Source organism: Pteropus vampyrus, unplaced genomic scaffold, assembly GCF_000151845.1.
Source record: "Pteropus vampyrus isolate Shadow unplaced genomic scaffold, Pvam_2.0 Scaffold3, whole genome shotgun sequence".
NCBI lineage: Eukaryota > Metazoa > Chordata > Mammalia > Chiroptera > Pteropodidae > Pteropus > Pteropus vampyrus.
In genome coordinates, this window is record NW_011888784.1 from 9,403,889 (window position 1) to 9,421,624 (window position 17,736).

Genomic DNA, 17,736 nt, shown 5'->3' on the forward strand with positions numbered 1-17,736 from the left:
TTATTTGGAAACCTATCTTCACTCATGTATTTGGGAAGATTACATTTTTTTCTTTCTCATTAAAGGCACCAACCGAAAACTTTCCTTCTTGAAGTGCGTGTATTGAGATTTTACACACTTCTGCCATCTTGCAAAGTATTTTTATGTAATGACTGTAACCATTAAAATATTACCTTTACACCCTTCTATATGCTTTCTCTGAGTATTATTACTCTTATCTGTGAACTTTTGTACTCTGGTCACTGTTGGAAATATAAAACAATGACAGGCACAGAACTCTAGTTATAGCACTGAAGTCGCAAGTTAACAGTGATGCACTGGCAGGCACTCTGAGTAGTACAGCTGCCCTTCAGTACAACTAACACCTTCATGTCTCACATAGCCAGGAATGTGACCCTGAGAAAGTTGCTTAACCTTTCTAAACCTCACTTTCTAAACTGCAAAATAGGTTAATACTGATAATTACCACATAAGGCAGAATGAAAAGAGATAATACTTCTAATACTTAACATAGAACCTGGTACACAGTAAATACAGTAAATAAATGTTACCTGTCATTATTATTATTACCAAATAAGTTACAGATGAGTGAGTCAAGCAAAATAGCTAAAAAAAAAAAACTCATTTATAACAGGAATGGTTACCTCTATAGCTTTGCCCATTTTAGCAGACCTTTCCCTAAGTCAGAGGAAAAAAAATCATTTTAATCTAAACACAAAACTTGAAATCAAGCTATTTAGTATCTAATGACCAAGTCTACTAAAGGTGATTATAAATGTTTATCTTAAAAAATTCAAATGTTACTTTTTTAAAAGTATTTAAATATACTGAATTGATATTTAAATGCCCCTTATGCCTGAGATAGCAATGCCAGTAAAATTAAATTAAATATTGAATGAATAAGCAATATTTTTTACAACTCTTTCAGGCATCTTAAAAAAAAACCTAAGTAATACATTAAGTTAGAAATCTTAAAAAACTCAGAAAATAAGAAAGAACTTAAAAAAGTCTGAATTTTAGGCAATAATGAAATTAAATTTTAAGTAAAATTCAAGATAGATACTGGGACTCTTTTCACATAATTGTAAAGAAAACTAGACTGAAAATTATCTGGAGTTGACAGAAGTTATATTAAATTTGGGACATAGGGTTGATACATAAAGAAAAACAACAGCTTACACATAAATGCTCATAAGAAGTGTTCAAAGGTTTAAACACTATCATCAGCAGGCTGTAGAAAAAGTAGCCATTATCAGTGTAACTTCTGCACTGAAAACCAGATTTATCCAAGTCATCTCCTTGTCTTTCTTTTTTTTAGCCTATACCAGGCTTAAAATGTTCTGTTCAAATAAGAGAACTGGTGAAAGGTTCATAAGAATTATTTTTTTTAGAAAATGGTTATATCTATTATAGTAAATGACTAATGGAGAAAATAAGAAGAAATTATAATTAGACATAGATAGCAAGGAACCTATAGAGAAATGGAAAATTGTTTTGCGCCCACCCCACCCCAAAAATAACCAAAGCAGTAACAGCTTCCTGTGCTCACCCCAGGGCTACCGTAATCGGCCGCACTTGGTAAGCAGTAATTAAAGAAGCTCCTACCTCACCTGTTTCTATACACCTTAGCTAAGTTTATATCGAAATTATTTGTTCGCTAATCTGTTTTCCCCACGCTAAACTGTTCATGACCCATTAAGAGACTTACAATCAAGGATCTCATTTATTATTTTTGTTACAGTCCTGAAACCTACGCTCATCCCTAGCATACAGGAGTGCTCAGTGTGGCCATTCTGCATTTGTTTAACCAGTGGCATCTCCAACTCGTGTTTACAGCTTAGACAGCATTGTTGATGCAAGAAATTTTCTTCTAGAAACCTGAACGTTCTTATGAGAAGTTTTGTTTAAAAATTTTATGTCTTCATGTCCATGAAGATCTACAATAAAAATAATAGAAGTGGAGTTGGGATCATCTGGATGCTACCTTACTACTAAGTAGCATCCTTTGATTTCAGTGTTTATTGACTAGGTTAGTATCAAACAGTGAAGCTACCTTAATTGTTGCAGGCTAATACCAGCAGAAGCAGAATGAGTTTTACCTTGAAATTACATGACAGCATCTTGAACAATGGAGGTTATGAAGTAGTTCAAATAGAGAAAAGTTGTATACGAATATTCATGTGAGATATGATATGAACAGCACTCTGAACTCAGACTCTCAGTATACTATCTGTACCATATTCACTGCAAGTGACAACTTAATTTCAGTATTACTTTTGCCTGTCACATTAATGTTGTTAGATTAATATACTGTAAGTTTTTAACATGATTTAGTTTATGTTTTTATTTTATAGTTATGTAAGAGTAGATACAAAAAATTAATATCAAGTTTTATGTTGTACATATTTAAGACTGCAATATGTCAACACAGGGGGTTTCATTTCTATTTAAAACAGTTCTGTGTATTACCCACGATTGAAAAACACCTTTTCAGAATCCCAAAATAGGCTTCAGAGGTATCTGCACACAATGAAATCAATTTTTTTTTTGGAAATCCACAGAGTTCACCAAATTCTCAAGTGGAGTCCATGATCCCAAAGATGAGAAACTAGTTTTAGAATAAGGAATTTGATAACTGTAGTACTCACTAGGAAAGCATAGTCCCCTAATCTCTTAAGGTTCAAGGGAACCTTAAGCTATCATTTATGCTATCATTAAATTTTCCAGGATTTGTTGAAAAGTCCAAGATCAACTTCTGATAAGGATTTCACTTCCTTCAACTAAATATGTATTTTCTATCCAACTAAGCTAAGAACTTCACTGTTGTTTTATTCTGATTCTGGAGTTCCCATTTCTACTTTGTTAGACAAACACCATTCTACTCTTCAAAAGGTAAAGAGATAAGGAACTTACATTACAGGTACAGATAAACTTTTCTTGGTTTTAATTATTTAAATGATGCTTTGTTTTGTTACCAATGCAATTCCTAAAGATACTCAGCACTTGAGCAGATAACCAGTCTGACCAATCTTTCATTCAAAACTGCCACCCTTAGTAAACCACGCTATCCTGGTATCAGATGATATCAGTCATCACACATGGTTTATTTAATGGACTCTGTGCTTTTAATAGGAAACCCAGCCCTACTTTTCATTTCATTACAGGCATCACTGGAATTCCAATGTCAGCTATGCATTGCTCCTTACAAATGAGCGTATTTCTATCCTTCTTATAAGAAACCTCAAAGAACAGGATTACTGCTTAATTATAAGATATAAAAGATTCAGTATCTAACAATTAAACCATTATTATGTTTTGTAAGATCAAGAGTCATGTATTTTGAAAAAAGGCTATTAATGTTTTAAGAAAATTTATCCTCTTACATACCAAAGGGAATGGCTCTTTTAAGGGTAATATCTATAGATGAAACTTAAGGGTTTTAAAAACATACTTCATGAAATTTTAAAAAAAAATTGTTTAAGAAATTCAGGAAGTGTGGTCTTTTTCAAATTTATTACCTTAAACAGTAAAGAGGTCAAGTGTACATAAAATAAATTGAATGTTGACTGTAATTATCTCCTTATGTCTCTGACTTGTAATAGAAAGGGAATAAAAAAGAGTTAATTAATTTTTCCTGTTATTTGCATAAGTGGCATGAACTTATTTCTAAATTTGTAGTTCAAGGCATTTGTAGTTCTTGGATTAAAGAGAATAGATCTGGCTGAAATAATTTTTAATTTCCAGTTTGTCTATCTAATAATTAAATGTGGCCAATCTCAAAATTGTAAGTATTCCATTTTTCATAATTCTGCTCACTCCCTTTATATTTCTCTTCTTTCCCCTAAAATTCAACCCTATTTTTTTGAAAATCCCACAAAATTCCCAAATTCAAAAATTCTTCCTGCCACTCTACTCCAGAGTAAGTTTTCTACTCTCTTCAACCTGACATGTTACAATTTTTCTACAAAATGTTTTTATTTCTTATGTGAATATTATCTCTTTCCTGTTGCCCTACTATGAAACCTGGAAACAAAGAAGGTGGCAAACTACTATTTATTGCTACAATGGAATCTATATTTTTGGAATTAAAAATTCTCCCTATATCTACACTCCTCAACACTTACTAGTTAATCCCTTATCATATACTTGGTTAGAGGTATTTCTCACTTATAGTTAAAAGCATAGTAAAGAAATATTTTTCAAAAATAATTTTTGCTATAGAATGATAAGACATACATAAGTACAGATTGGTATAGACATTCCAATTATCGCTTAATGTTTCATATAATTTATTATCATTTCACATTCAACTGTTAAGATGGCTAACTAATGAAAAGGGACAAACTATGTCTACTTAGACACTATACTTGATTATATAGCCTATTTCTATTCAAGAAAAACAAATTTTTTAATGTTATATATTTTCATTTTTTCTATGGTCATCAATGTCAATGAAGTCTTTTTTTCACCTGAAATACTCTTTTCTTCTAGAGAACTGTTTACTGTCTAAAGCAGAACTCTAACCCCTTAAAAATGAAAAACAACAGACTTCAATTACTAAAACATTTTGGTTTCAAAATGTTTAGCAATTCTAAAACATTTTGGTTTCAAAACCTTTTAAAAATGTTAATTAACTAAAAAGAGTAAGTCAATACCATTTTAACATATCTTGTTTTTTTATGAATAACTTTTCTAAAAAAATAATTTAGAGAGAAGAATAGCCTTGTCTTATATTTTACTAATTTCTTTAATGTCTGGCTTAACAGGAGACAACTGGACTCTCCTATTTGCTTCCTTTTTCAATCTATTATGATGATATTTTGATTGAAGTAAAAGAGATCCAGTCCCTAAATAGATAAGGATTTTAAAAAGAGAGAAGAATTTTAATAACCTTTTCAGATAGATATGGATACTTCCTTTGCAACTAAAACAAATTTTCAGGTCCTACCATACCTACTGAATCAGAAATTCTGAGCCTGAAGCTCAACAATCTGTATTTTGACAGGTGATTTTGACACAAGCTAAAACAAGCTTCTGATCTACGTAATGACTAATACAACCCTTAACTTCACTTAGGTTACTGCGGAAGGGACAGTGGTGAGATTAATCACTTAAAGGAATTAAAACTGATATTCAAGACTAATGGTTTCAGTTTCCCTGTGTTGTATACAACCTCATTATCTTAAAATTTAACACATTTTTTTTGTTTGAGGGGTCATTATGAAAATGTATTAACTTTTTAATAATCTGGTTTATGGTTATGCCAATTTATAGTTGAACTTTGAATAAAGTACATTAAAATTTAACCTCTCCCAAAATTATTCATTGCAAAGCAAAACAAACACAGTGTCTACCCAGCATTAAGGAACACATCACCCAATAAGAAAACTCACATAAAAATTTAATATTCAAATCTATAGTTTTATTCCAATGACTGAATTAGGCTTTGCTATATGAAAGATGATCCAAAAGGAGGTAGAGTGAATTCCCTCCACATTCTAACTGCAAATTAATCTAACAAGCCTACATATTAACTGCAAACGCATTGCTTATTTCAGCTTGTGGGGCTTTTACTAATATGTGTGTTTTTCTCCATTTGTATCACATACACACCCAACATCTTCTTCATGATCCAGCCTGAGTAATTTCCTCAACGAAATAATTTCTAGCTCCATAGGCACACAGAGCATAGCACTTTATTATTTTTACTACTTATGAGAAGAAACAATGTTCTTCTAAAATAAACTTTAAAAAAAAAGGCACTTACAGCAACCATTAAATTTTCCTTATTATAAGGTTTCAGTAAACACAAGGAGACTGACTCCTTGATACTGAATATCTAAGAATCTTTCAAAATATCATTTTTTAAATAATGTCTGAAAAGAAAACTATTCACATGAAAACAAGTCCTTCTCATTATTTAAACATCTTAAGTCATGATCAATAGACTAAAGAAGTTATTTATGGATAAAAAGGAAAGGTCTCATGTGCCTTGTTCTCTTTTACATTATCAATTGAGAAAAACCAAACTGGTAAATAACAGTATGTCCATAATCTATAATAATAAAAGTTTAGACAGGAAACATATTTTCCTAGAAACTCTAATAATGGATAAAAATTACATTAAAAAACCTAGTTCATTTACTCATTCTAAAAGTACTTACTGGGTGATTACTATTACATAAAATTTTTATATTTCTTTCTCTCATTTCCCAGAGAATAAACATGCACATTAAGAAAATAAGTCTGCAGGTTGAGACTTTGTAATATATTTAGCCTACCAAACTTAATAACTTAAATACAAATAGCTGAAGATTCACTATTTGAACAATTAACTAAATTCTTTCCATGTAAGATTTTGAACATCATAAACAACTGTTATTCCTTGAGAAAAAAATAAAATATACTATATTTTTAAGGTGTCAAGGTTTACCTTAAAACACAAAACAGATAACATTTAATCAATGATCAAACTGACCACTTCTTTTATAAATTATAAATGTTCCTGGACCGCTAAAATAAAGAGCCACTCAAAAGAGAATTTAGAAGGCAGTAACTTTAAAAAGTTTGAACTTTTGGGTGGGGGAAAGGAATTTTTGAAATAAATTATTTTTTAATCTATAAAATTATGATTCCAAGGATGTGGTTCCATAGTATAGTGGTTAGCACATCTGCTTTACACACAGAAGGTCCTGGGTTCATGCCGCAGTGGAGCCACGGTACATGGTCTACGGCCATGCCACCCTGAACAAGCCCAATGTCTGATCTTGGAAACTAAGCAGGGTCGGGCCTGGTTAGTTCTTGGATGGGAGACCACCTAGGAAGACCAGGTGCTGTAGGCATAAATAATAATAAATAAGTAAATAAATAAATAAAATTATAATTCCAAATATCAGCTACATAAGTTAAAAATGTAAGGCCTTCTTATTTCCTGATGGTAAAACAAACAAAACCATAATAGCTACTAGCCCTTAAGAATTGTTTACTATGTGCTCAGCACCACAGAAAATTCTATTATGTATCTAATCCTCCTCTCATAACACCACAAGAGAGGTTCTTTTATTATTTACACACTCAGAAAAAGAAACTGAGTCATAGATATAGTAGATAAATTACTTAAAGTCATGCAGTGGTGGAGCGGCATTTTAAACTCAAAGGATTTGACTTGGGAGCCTGACATATTAACTTATATATGAGACTGCTCCTAAGAATTAAAAAAGAAAGTGAAGCAATTTCACATAAAATTCAAGAATGATAAAGATCAAGCTAGGAAATATATTAAAACTTTTTCCTAATTAAGGTAACAATAACTATTTGTCTTTACTTTGAGATTTCTGACAGAAGGCCCAAAGGGTACTCTGAAATGCCAAAATAGACAAAAAAGCCACCTTTCCTCTCACTATAGAAATGAGAAACTCCAGATTAAAAGGGCCATCCTTAGAACCTACAACTAACTTTCCAGATACTACAGACACTTACTCCTTAGTTTTCATGTGTGAACATTTTTTAGGTTACATATTAATTTTATATGTTAATTCTATTGTAAAGTCTGTATGCCATAAACAATAAACAAGTTTTTCAGTTATGCTGGTCCTTTATTTCACCCTCGAAGTCTCAAAAATAAAAACAAAAATAAACCTTTCTCCAAAGATTTGGGATAAACCCAAATCATGTTTCTTTTAAGTACTGCTACAAATGATACTCTGAAGAAACTTAAAGCTTCCTCAAAGGACACCAACTTTGAAAAAAAAATCATTTTTTTATCACATATCACAGCTTAAATTTTATAATTTCTTGCTCAAATAATGCTATATTAATGCAGCAATAAATGAAACATCATTTACTCTAAATTTGCTTCAAGAAAACAATGTTTTAATTGACCACATGACAAAACACTGACAAAGGAACTTAGTTTTACATTTATGATGGAAACACAGCGCCCTCTGCTGTACAAGCTGACGAAACTTCAGCCAAGCTTAAAGTATCCAAAACTTTTAATGAAATATGGGCACAATTTCTTGGTAATCTGTAACTGAGACTCGTATTTTACATTTTTACACATTATCATTGTATATATTTTGAAATCCTCTATATGTGAAGTATTTTCCTCCACACACTCCTACTAAATTTCTCAGTCTGACCCTTTTCTATCTCATCTATATTTGCAAGGTGGAATAATGTATTGGGGGTAAGTCCCCAAAGGACCCCAGTGAAATGAAATCCGGGGCCTCCTTTCTCTTTGTTCCACCTCTCATTCCAGAGAACTGGACACAGATGAATCCGTGGAACTCTGATTACAATTCCAAACCACTTTCATCCAAAGCTGAGTCATAAGCTTTGAATCTGCTCAAACTGGGAAATGAACAGAAGACAAAAGGTATTGTAGTTTGAAGAATAGGAAAAATGTTACTTTTCATTTTTAAAAAAATGTTCCATTAACACTGAGAGACTATATAGTTACATAAGAGAGCCTAAAGTTCTAAACTTTTTATATGTCTGTATTGAAGGTATAACTAACCCAAAATATACAATGAAAGATGCATCATGATATTCAAGCACTGAAATGTATTTCCTGCAATGAACCACATTAAAAATTCACTGAGAACATATAATAGTTGCCTAAACTATACAAAATCTATTTACAACACATATGTGATTGATATAACTTGAAAGAGCCTTGAAATACATGGACTGTTGGTAAAAAATGACTAAAGACACAAAATATTTTTAAATAAATCATTATAAGTTTTCAAAAGTTGAAAATGCATTATACTTCCATTTACCTTGACATAATTAGATCTTCCTTATATAATCTGATTTCATTCAAATTAAACCTGAACATTGAAAATAATTATCCTAGTGAGTAGGACTTAAAATGCTAGCTATATGATATAGTTATGATGAAACTTTAAGAAAAAAATAACTCAAAGAAATGCTGTTTTAAAAGAAGAGAATATGTCTCTTATCTAGCACATTTTAAGGTGTTTTGTTTTTAAAGGCAACTTTGGAGCACCCTCTAGTGGAAAACTGGTAACAAGAAACTTAAAGCTTCTATTTCTGTAATTTTATAATTAAATTTCCATAAAAGAAGTTAACTGTGACCTGGGCCAAAAAAATATATTAGGTAGACTACTCTTTCCAAATCTTACTCCTAAAATATCCCCATCAACACACACACGCACAGAACAGCTCTCAAAGTCCAACAGAAAAAGGTCTATTATTTATCAATTTCCAAAAGAAAATGCAAGTAAGATCTGTGAATATAGCATCATAGGATCTATATGTTAAAGATCCTACTGTGGCCATAACAGTATTAAATCATAAAAACAAATGGAATAACTTTGATAGCTCGATTGATACATGCGGTTTAAAAATTCAACCAAAAAGAGATCTGACAAAAAACACAGAAAAATTTCTTTAAAATTAATTCTCTCCAAACACATTATAATGTTTTATAAATATCCTTTTGCTAAACTAGCAAATTAGGTAAGAATCTCCAGGACAATCAGATTATATTCCTCTGGTCATGGTTATTAAAGGGACTGCCTGGCCTTGACATAGATGTGGTTTCCATATGGAAATTCTACTACATATAATTTTTCAGATTAGTAATTTAAAATTAAATGGATGAAATTCCAGATTATGTGAGTTAACAGAATTATTCTATTAATAATTAGACTACATATTATGTATTCGTTAAATTCTTAATATCACATTTTGGAGGAATACTAACAAAACAAAATGTCCTTACCTGGGATACCATTTTAAAAAATAATTTAAAATCTGTTTTCTAAGGAAGGATAAAAAAAACTTGAATTATTTAGCCAATGGAAGAAAAGGCTACATAAAGGAGCAGATATACTGATTCATTCATTAATTTGACATTGATCTAATGAACACTTTGGCTAGGTGGTGGCAAGGTCCTGCTCTCATGGATCCTGAATCCTACACAAGAAAAGATACTGATAGGAGATCAATGAGCTCCATGAGAGTCAGAATTTCTTTCTGTTGTATTCACTCTGGTATCCCTAGCACCTGACACATAGTAGATGCTAAATAAGTATTTATTGAATTATATACAAAAGATAACTTCAGATAGTGATAAGTAGTATAAAGAATAATAGAGTGTCATGGGGAAGGGTGGGGTGGCAAGTATATGTTATTTTAGATCAGAGAATTAGAAGAGGCTTCTCTAGGAAATGCCATTAGAACTTAGACTTAATAACCAAAGTCAGACTTGCAAAGATCTAAAAGAAGAGATCTCCAGGAAGAGGAAACAAGGGCACTGGCCTAAGGCAAGAGTGGTTTGACATTTAAACAGACTGGTCAGTGTGGGCAAGCCACCGCCTCCATAGTGAAGAGTCAGATTTCATTCAAATACTTTGGGCCAAAGATATTGGTGGTTTCAAATGGGGTCAAAGCAGTGGAAATGAAGAGAGAATGTAACTTCTTGATCTGTTTTAGAGGTGAGGAATAGACATGATTAGGTGATAAGTTCAATATGTGAGAGGAGGCCAAGAGTAGTTTTAAAAATGATTCTTTAGTTTGGTGCTTAAACAAGTGGGTAGATAAGGCTATTTACTGAGGTGGAAAAATGAAATGATGAGCAGGTTTTAGGCAGGTAGTGGAGGAAGGAAAAAACTTTTAGAACTAGCCATATAATTAGGAGTTCAAGTAAGCAGCTGCATATTGCAGTTTGAAGCTAGTAAAAAATGGATTGAGGTGGGAGCTATATATTTAGCACTTGTTTTCACAGATGATGCTTAAAGTAATGGGGCCAAAGAATTATCAAGAAGAAGGGGGAGGATAATGATTATTCTATGGAAAAGCAAAGAATTAAAGAGAGAGGTTAAAGTGAGTTAAGTTTGATACGAGTTAATGAGAGACAACATTCTAACATTCTAACTAGAGCTGTACAGTAAGAGACTGGACTGCTTGCATACATTATGGACTTGCCACCAAAGTAGGGCTAGATGACCATTTGGAGGATTACTACTAAAGTGATTCTTACAAGGGAGAGGAGTTTCCCCTAGATATTCTTCAAAGGTACCATTTAAAGGGATTTTTAAGACTCTGTGATTTATTTTGTTATTAAATAGATTCCAAGGTAAAAAAAACACCAGCATATAAGATGTATATCTACTAGTGGCCATTATGTATTACCTGTTTTTGTCAGCAAAAGGTTATCCAGGTGCCGGTCTCCAACTCCAAGTATATATGTAATCACACAATATCCAGCTATAATAACAATTAAAAAAAAATTGAGAAAAACACAAGCAAACTAAGTTATTCATAGCACTGAATATAAAAGCAGTTTGTGTTACTTTAATTTCAATTTGCTTACTAGTTTTTGATTTCTTACTTGAATTCTGAAATTAATTCTATAATATTCTTTGACTCTATGAAGAGTTTATCACCTAAAACTCAAGAAATTATTTGCAACAAAAAAATATTGTGTAGAAATTTGTTAAATGATAAAAGTCATTTGTATTACAGTTAAATCAGGTTTCAGGAACCTTAATCATAACGAGTCTACCACTTCTCGTTTCAAACTGAACTCATGTTAAAGATGACAGTGAAAAAGAAGTGTCTACAGAAATACACAAAATGAAGCCAACCATCCCCCAACTGTGTTGTCTATAAGATAACAAAGTAAATACCTTTAGAGAAACAAATACTGAAGTGCCAGCAGGTAGAAAAACAAATGAATTCACTTGAGTGAAAAAGACATTTATGAAGTTCACACCATAATCTTCTAAAGTTAAGAAATATTACATGACCTGGGCTAGGGGTAGAGTCGTTGGCTCTAGCTTTATTGTCTTTTATCTTTCTCTTTTAAAAAGTCTGGAAACTTGGCATGTATTCAAAATGCTAAAACAAAATGTGAAGCTTATTTTTTTCTTCGCTACTTCTCCCATTGGTAACCTGACAACAAAAAACTGGCAAACACACATGATTATACTAATATTTACAAAAACATGTTTATTTTAGCTAATATGCAGAAAAAAGACTGGGCCACCTGTTAATGACCAAATTAATCCTGTCAAAATTCAATAAATATTAAAGTTCACTTGAATCAGGCTCTGAAGGCCTTTCCAGAAGTACAGAAGTGATTTAAACAATGATATAACCATTGGACTAATCTTTAATTATTAAGTAATAATGATTACAGTTACAATTTATTGAAGGCTAGGCTCTTAGCAAGGTGCATTACTTTTGTCATCTCTAACCCCTTTAAATATAACCATCCTCCAAATGGAAAACCTCAGGCTCTAGGAGTTAATGGGATTGTCCAAGGTCAGCAGGTGGGATCTGAATTTAAATTTGACTCTGAAGTCCTTGCTCATGCTGTTTTTGCACTGTGTAACTACTTATGCCCAAAGTGACTATTTTGATAGGTGTAACACTCAACAAGCTGTTTAAGCTAAAGTATATTTGTTTAGAATAAATAACCATATTCTAATTATAGATAACACTATCATTCAAAAAAATGCTTCTAATCATATCACTTACTCTACTAACAATTTTTACTTAACTATAACAAATCAGTTACAGTTCACTGTAAACATTATCAGTGATTCTCAAAATATAGTCTGTAGTATGAAAGGGACTAATAATTTGCCTACACAATATCCTCTCTATGCTTCTTCCTTAAAACAAAACCAAACTGGGATTTATGGAGAAAGACTGTGCCTAGATAAAGACTACACTGCCCAGTTCACTTGCCTGTATCCATAACACATTGGTCTTGTAATTAATAAGTGAGCAGGGTTTTCAATTTTTCGTCAATATTTATAGGTTATGTATGTATACATATATTTCAAATACTAATAGTAAAAATTCCTTTATTAAATAGATTTATGATGTAAAAAGGTCTATAGTAACTATATGAATTGAAAGTCAAGTAAAAAAAAATACAAGATAACTTTTTTGGGGCATGCAAAATATCTCATTTAATATGGTACTAAGAACTAGATGTGCTGAGTTAAAGATGGCCACATATTTTTTAATACTCTTATTATTCAATACGGGAACTATATCCCTTTCCCTTCGGTCCAGGCAAAGCCTAGGTCTGCTTTAACCAACAGAATCTGACAGAAATGACAAAGTACCAGCTTGCCAGTCCTCGCCGTCAGAAACCAAGTTTCCATCTCTTGTCTCCTATAACACTTCCTCTTGAAACCCAGCAGCTATGAGAAGCCCAAGCCTCAGAGAGGCCATGCATACACAGGTGATAGAATTGACAAGCCTAGCTGAAAAACAATATAAACTGCCTGTCATATGAGTGATCTATCACATACTCGAGTCTTTATATGATATGTAATTTCTTTCAGATTATAAAAAACACAGACTTGAGATCTGAGAAAAATGGGAAAGAAAAAAAAAGGGGGGAAGGAAGAAATGAAAGCAGGAAGGGAGGGAAAGAGAGGAGAGAAAAATAGAGTGAGAAGCAAGGGGAAAGAGTAAGAGAAGGGAAACAAATTCTCTCGAATGTTTCCATTTTTTTTAGTCTTTAAATACACTACATGTGATCATTTCTAGGGGAAAGTTACATGTAACATGTTATATTTCTCCAGTGAACATGAGAATTAAAAACATAAAGGATTCCAATAAATATACATACATTTTATTTCAGTGTTTGTACATTTCCAAAGAATATATTTTATTTATACTTCTCAGCCAAAAATGTATCATCAAATGTAAATTTGGGAATAAATTTTGGGGTTCAAAATAATCTGGAATACCACTTCACAGGAGCACTGTGAAAAATTTTTAAATGCCATGTACAACAAAGCAATTTATGAAATGATATAAAAGTTTAAATATAGTTGTTATATGTCTAGAAAACCCTCTGCTTGCTCCCATCTTTGATTGCTCAAGTACAAGTAAAAATATGGACATAAACAGAAATAAACATTTATATAAAACAGGAGTAGCACATGCCATGTAGCATTCAGGGCTTAATTCCAATGTCAATTCATTTATTAACTCTCTCTTAAACAGTCTACTTATTTAAAAAACCTTAAAAATAAAAAAAATAATTCTCAAGACTATAAACTTCATGAGGACAAGCATAAAAGGTTAAAATATCAGAATTAATCTCTATAGAATGCTGCTACTCACTTCTTTCCAGGAAAAGACAATAAGTACTAATCTAAAATACTATGAGGGACCTTCACAACAAAACACTGTTGTCTTAGCTCTTGAGATTTATTTAAAGCATAAATATTGCTGACTGAGACTTCTCCTGCAGTCTAATTAACTGCAGTTACTCAAACACAGGGAAAACCTAGGGGAAAATTAACAGCTTCTAGGAAGAGATAACTTTTAATTATAATAGTTAAGTGACTGCAAAGATACATATATTTAAGACTAAACAGAATTTATACAACATTACTATTATATCAAAGCATTAATGACTTGTTTTATCAACATTTTATATATTTTCATCTTCTTGTAGAGCATTTAAGTTTATTATAATTTAAATGCTTATGGCCCCCCAACATCCACATGCTGGAATCCTAATGCCCAATGTGATGGTTCTAGAAGGTGAGACTTTTGGGAGGTGATTAGGTAATGAGCCTCTTTCTCCACCATATGAAGATATGAAAAGAAGTCTTTGACCCAAAGAAGACCCTCAACTGACCATGCTGGTACCTTGATCTCAGACTTCTAGCCTTCAAAACTGTGAGAAATACATTTCTGTTATTTATAAGCCATCCGTCTCTGGCATTTTGTTATAGCATATAGCAGCCCAAAGGGACTAAGACAAAAATCTTACCATGTTCTAAATGTGTATGAACATGGCACATATCAGAATATCCTGTTTTCCTTTATTCAAACATGTCAATGCAAACTAATAGTTTGAAAAACTTACCACAGCTTTTAACATAAGTGTCCATAACCTCAGCACTGATCCCATATGGCCCATTCTCACTCGGTGCATATTTTCTAAAAAAGTTCTGAAACGATATTATTTATGTATTTACAAATTCAATACAATCCTTAAATACAATGGGCATTTTGAAATTGTAAATAATGACCCTAAGTGTCTGAGCTAAAATTTGGTCAGTAATTATAAAATGTAGATATTAGAAAGCATATTCCTCAAGAATTGGTCTATTATTATGCCTGCTAAGACAAATATGTAAACATCCACATATAAATATATATACACACATACTGCTACTTCTATATCATAGGGAAAACATAAAATAAAATAAATTTACTGCTATATCTCTATTCTTAATATATCACTTTGTTTCATCTTTTTTCTGAAAGTGAACAGGAGTTTTTTTTTGTGTATTTTTTTTTTTAGTTACAGTTGGCTCTCCCTATCTTCGGGTTCTACAACAGTGGATTCAACCAACTGCAGACTGAAAGTATTTAAGGAAAAAATGTTCCATTGTTGCTAATGTGTACTATGTAGTTAAGGCTAATATGGTTCCATGTGTACTGAACATGTATAGATTTTTTTTTCCTTGTCCTTAGTCCCTAAAAAATACAGGATAACAACTATTTAGGTATTATAAGAACCAAGAAAATGCAAACTAAAATAACAATAAAATACCAAAATTTAGAAGTTTGACAATACCAAGAACAGGCAAAGATATGTAGCAAAGAGAAACATGACAGGTGTCAACTATTTTCAAAAACAATTTTTAATTATCTACTAAAGTTAAGGATAAAATAACCTATGACCCAGCTAAACTATATACACAGATCAGACAGACACGGAACCAAGAATCATCATACAAACTGTCATCACTTCACAAAAGGATAATTGTACACAGCAACACAATAACTGATAACTTTATCGAATAATTAGAACCTGGGTTAAGGCTCTGCATGCATTTTATGTCATCTTTAGAACAATCCTAGTGCTAGATACTATAAATTATGACTCAAATTTTACAGATGCAAAACCTGAGGCATGAACAGTTATTAAAGGGTCCCCAAGACCTTCAACAGGTTTCATTTGTTAGATGGAGTCACAGATTCAACATACAATTGTAGCACAACTAAGGTTTATTACAGCAATAGCCACTCTCTGTCTAGCAACTACCAAAATTTTAAATAAAGCTCATTGTTTGTACAGTACAAGCACAGTGAACCACCCTTATCAGTTAGAGAACAGAGGGAACATGCTGAAAGCCAGGTTCGCAGATAACAGCCAATGGCTAACCTTGTAAGCAGACCTTCCTAAATATAGTAGCCTCAGGCATGCTATGCTAACTTTTTCTGCATAAAGGGTTAAAAAGTCACTCAATGTTACATAGTTGGAAAGCTACATAGCCAAATTTCAGCCCCAGGCAATTTGATGTTCTGAGCCTGAGTTTTTAACCATTGCATATAATTGTACCTCAAAAATAAGGGCAGAATTATTAACCACTTGCTTTGCCAAGAAATCTGAGTAGTGCTTTTCTGTAAATCTAAACTCTATACTGAATTACCTGGACACTCTAAACTGAAAAAGACAAAATCATACTGTAGTAAATATCCTCTGTCAAGCCCTTTTCTGTATTATCTTTCATCTCAGGCAATTTTTCTGTGTGAATCACATACTTTTTTATTACATAAGGAAAAAAAATTATATTTAAAAAACAACAAAAATAAACCACTAAGATGTAATAAGAACTACTCCATGTATTTAAAATGTAAAAAAAAAAATTCCAAAGATATACATGGCTTAGTCCTAAGAACTGCCTTTTCTTGTATTAAAGGAAAAGGAAGAGGTTGGAGGGGGAGGATAGGGGTCTTAAAAAAATAATTGTGCAAATATGCACAAGCAAGAAAATCACTGTAGCACTATTCTGAATAATAACAAAAACTGGATGTAATCAAAATGTTCATTAATGGTTAAATTATAATAATTCCATACTTTGAATTATAACCACAAAATTTTTTAATTCATTCACCAATTAATTTCTTATCTCCTATTACGTGCCAGGCACTGTTTACAGAATTGAGCATCTATATATACTAATACAGAAGAATTTCCAACTGCTAGACACTGTTTACTTCTACAGAAAAGAGAAAAAACTTGAAGAGGAGTGACTAAAAGGAGACTTTTATTTTTAACTCTATATACTTTTATAAAGATTGAACTCTTTATAACAAGAATGTATTCACGAATTATATAAATCTCTAAAATAGACAATGTACCTGAATGCTTCCTTCTGTATCAAGAACTTCAGCAACAGGAACTGACTGGATAAACTGCATGAATCCTACAAAGAAACATAAGCATTGCATTAAGTATAGTTACTGGTTAAGCAGTAAAATTAATGGTCCTGCTAAGAATAACCTTCACTTGCAAATGTATACACTACATTTCTGAACAACTTAACCAGGTCTATAAACACTATTTAAGCTTATATTGGCATTTATGTCACAGGAAACTTTTTAAAAATTTAGCTAGTCTAATCTGTATGTTTCTTTAGGCCAATTTCTATTATTAAATATAAGGAACACAAAGTAATAAGCCAAGTTTCTTAAATCTGGCATAAAAATTTCTCTATTCTGTAATTTTTTAACATACCAATTGAAAATATTCCATTCTAAATTTAAAAGCACTTTGAAACTATAATATCAATCACTTAACCCTAAAACTCTATTATATTCATTAGCTTTTTTGTTTAATACTCCATCTCTGCCATATGAGAAAAAAGTACAAATCCTTTAAACTACCTAAAAGAAGGGGAAGGAGACAGTATATAGGAGAACAAAAGATGA

General features: G+C 31.9%; 1 protein-coding gene and 1 pseudogene across 5 annotated transcripts in view; one reads left to right on the top strand and one right to left on the bottom strand.

The window, feature by feature from the left end:
- The window catches only part of PIK3C3 (phosphatidylinositol 3-kinase catalytic subunit type 3), a 139,571-nt gene that overhangs the window by 27,942 nt on the left and 93,893 nt on the right, over positions 1 to 17,736 (bottom strand). For 4 of the 5 annotated variants that reach the window (XM_023531417.1, XM_011361284.2, XM_011361278.2 and 1 more), the window contains 3 exons: positions 17,167 to 17,231; positions 14,879 to 14,963; positions 11,164 to 11,238 (listed from right to left, as the gene is read on the bottom strand). In XM_023531417.1, the coding sequence (XP_023387185.1) occupies positions 11,164 to 11,238; positions 14,879 to 14,963; positions 17,167 to 17,231 (225 nt within the window). Of the gene's footprint in view, positions 1 to 7,852; positions 8,344 to 11,163; positions 11,239 to 14,878; positions 14,964 to 17,166; positions 17,232 to 17,736 lie in introns of those variants that run through there. The other variant, XM_023531420.1, reaches the window with a different exon arrangement.
- Positions 6,727 to 6,842, top strand: LOC111741479 (annotated as a pseudogene).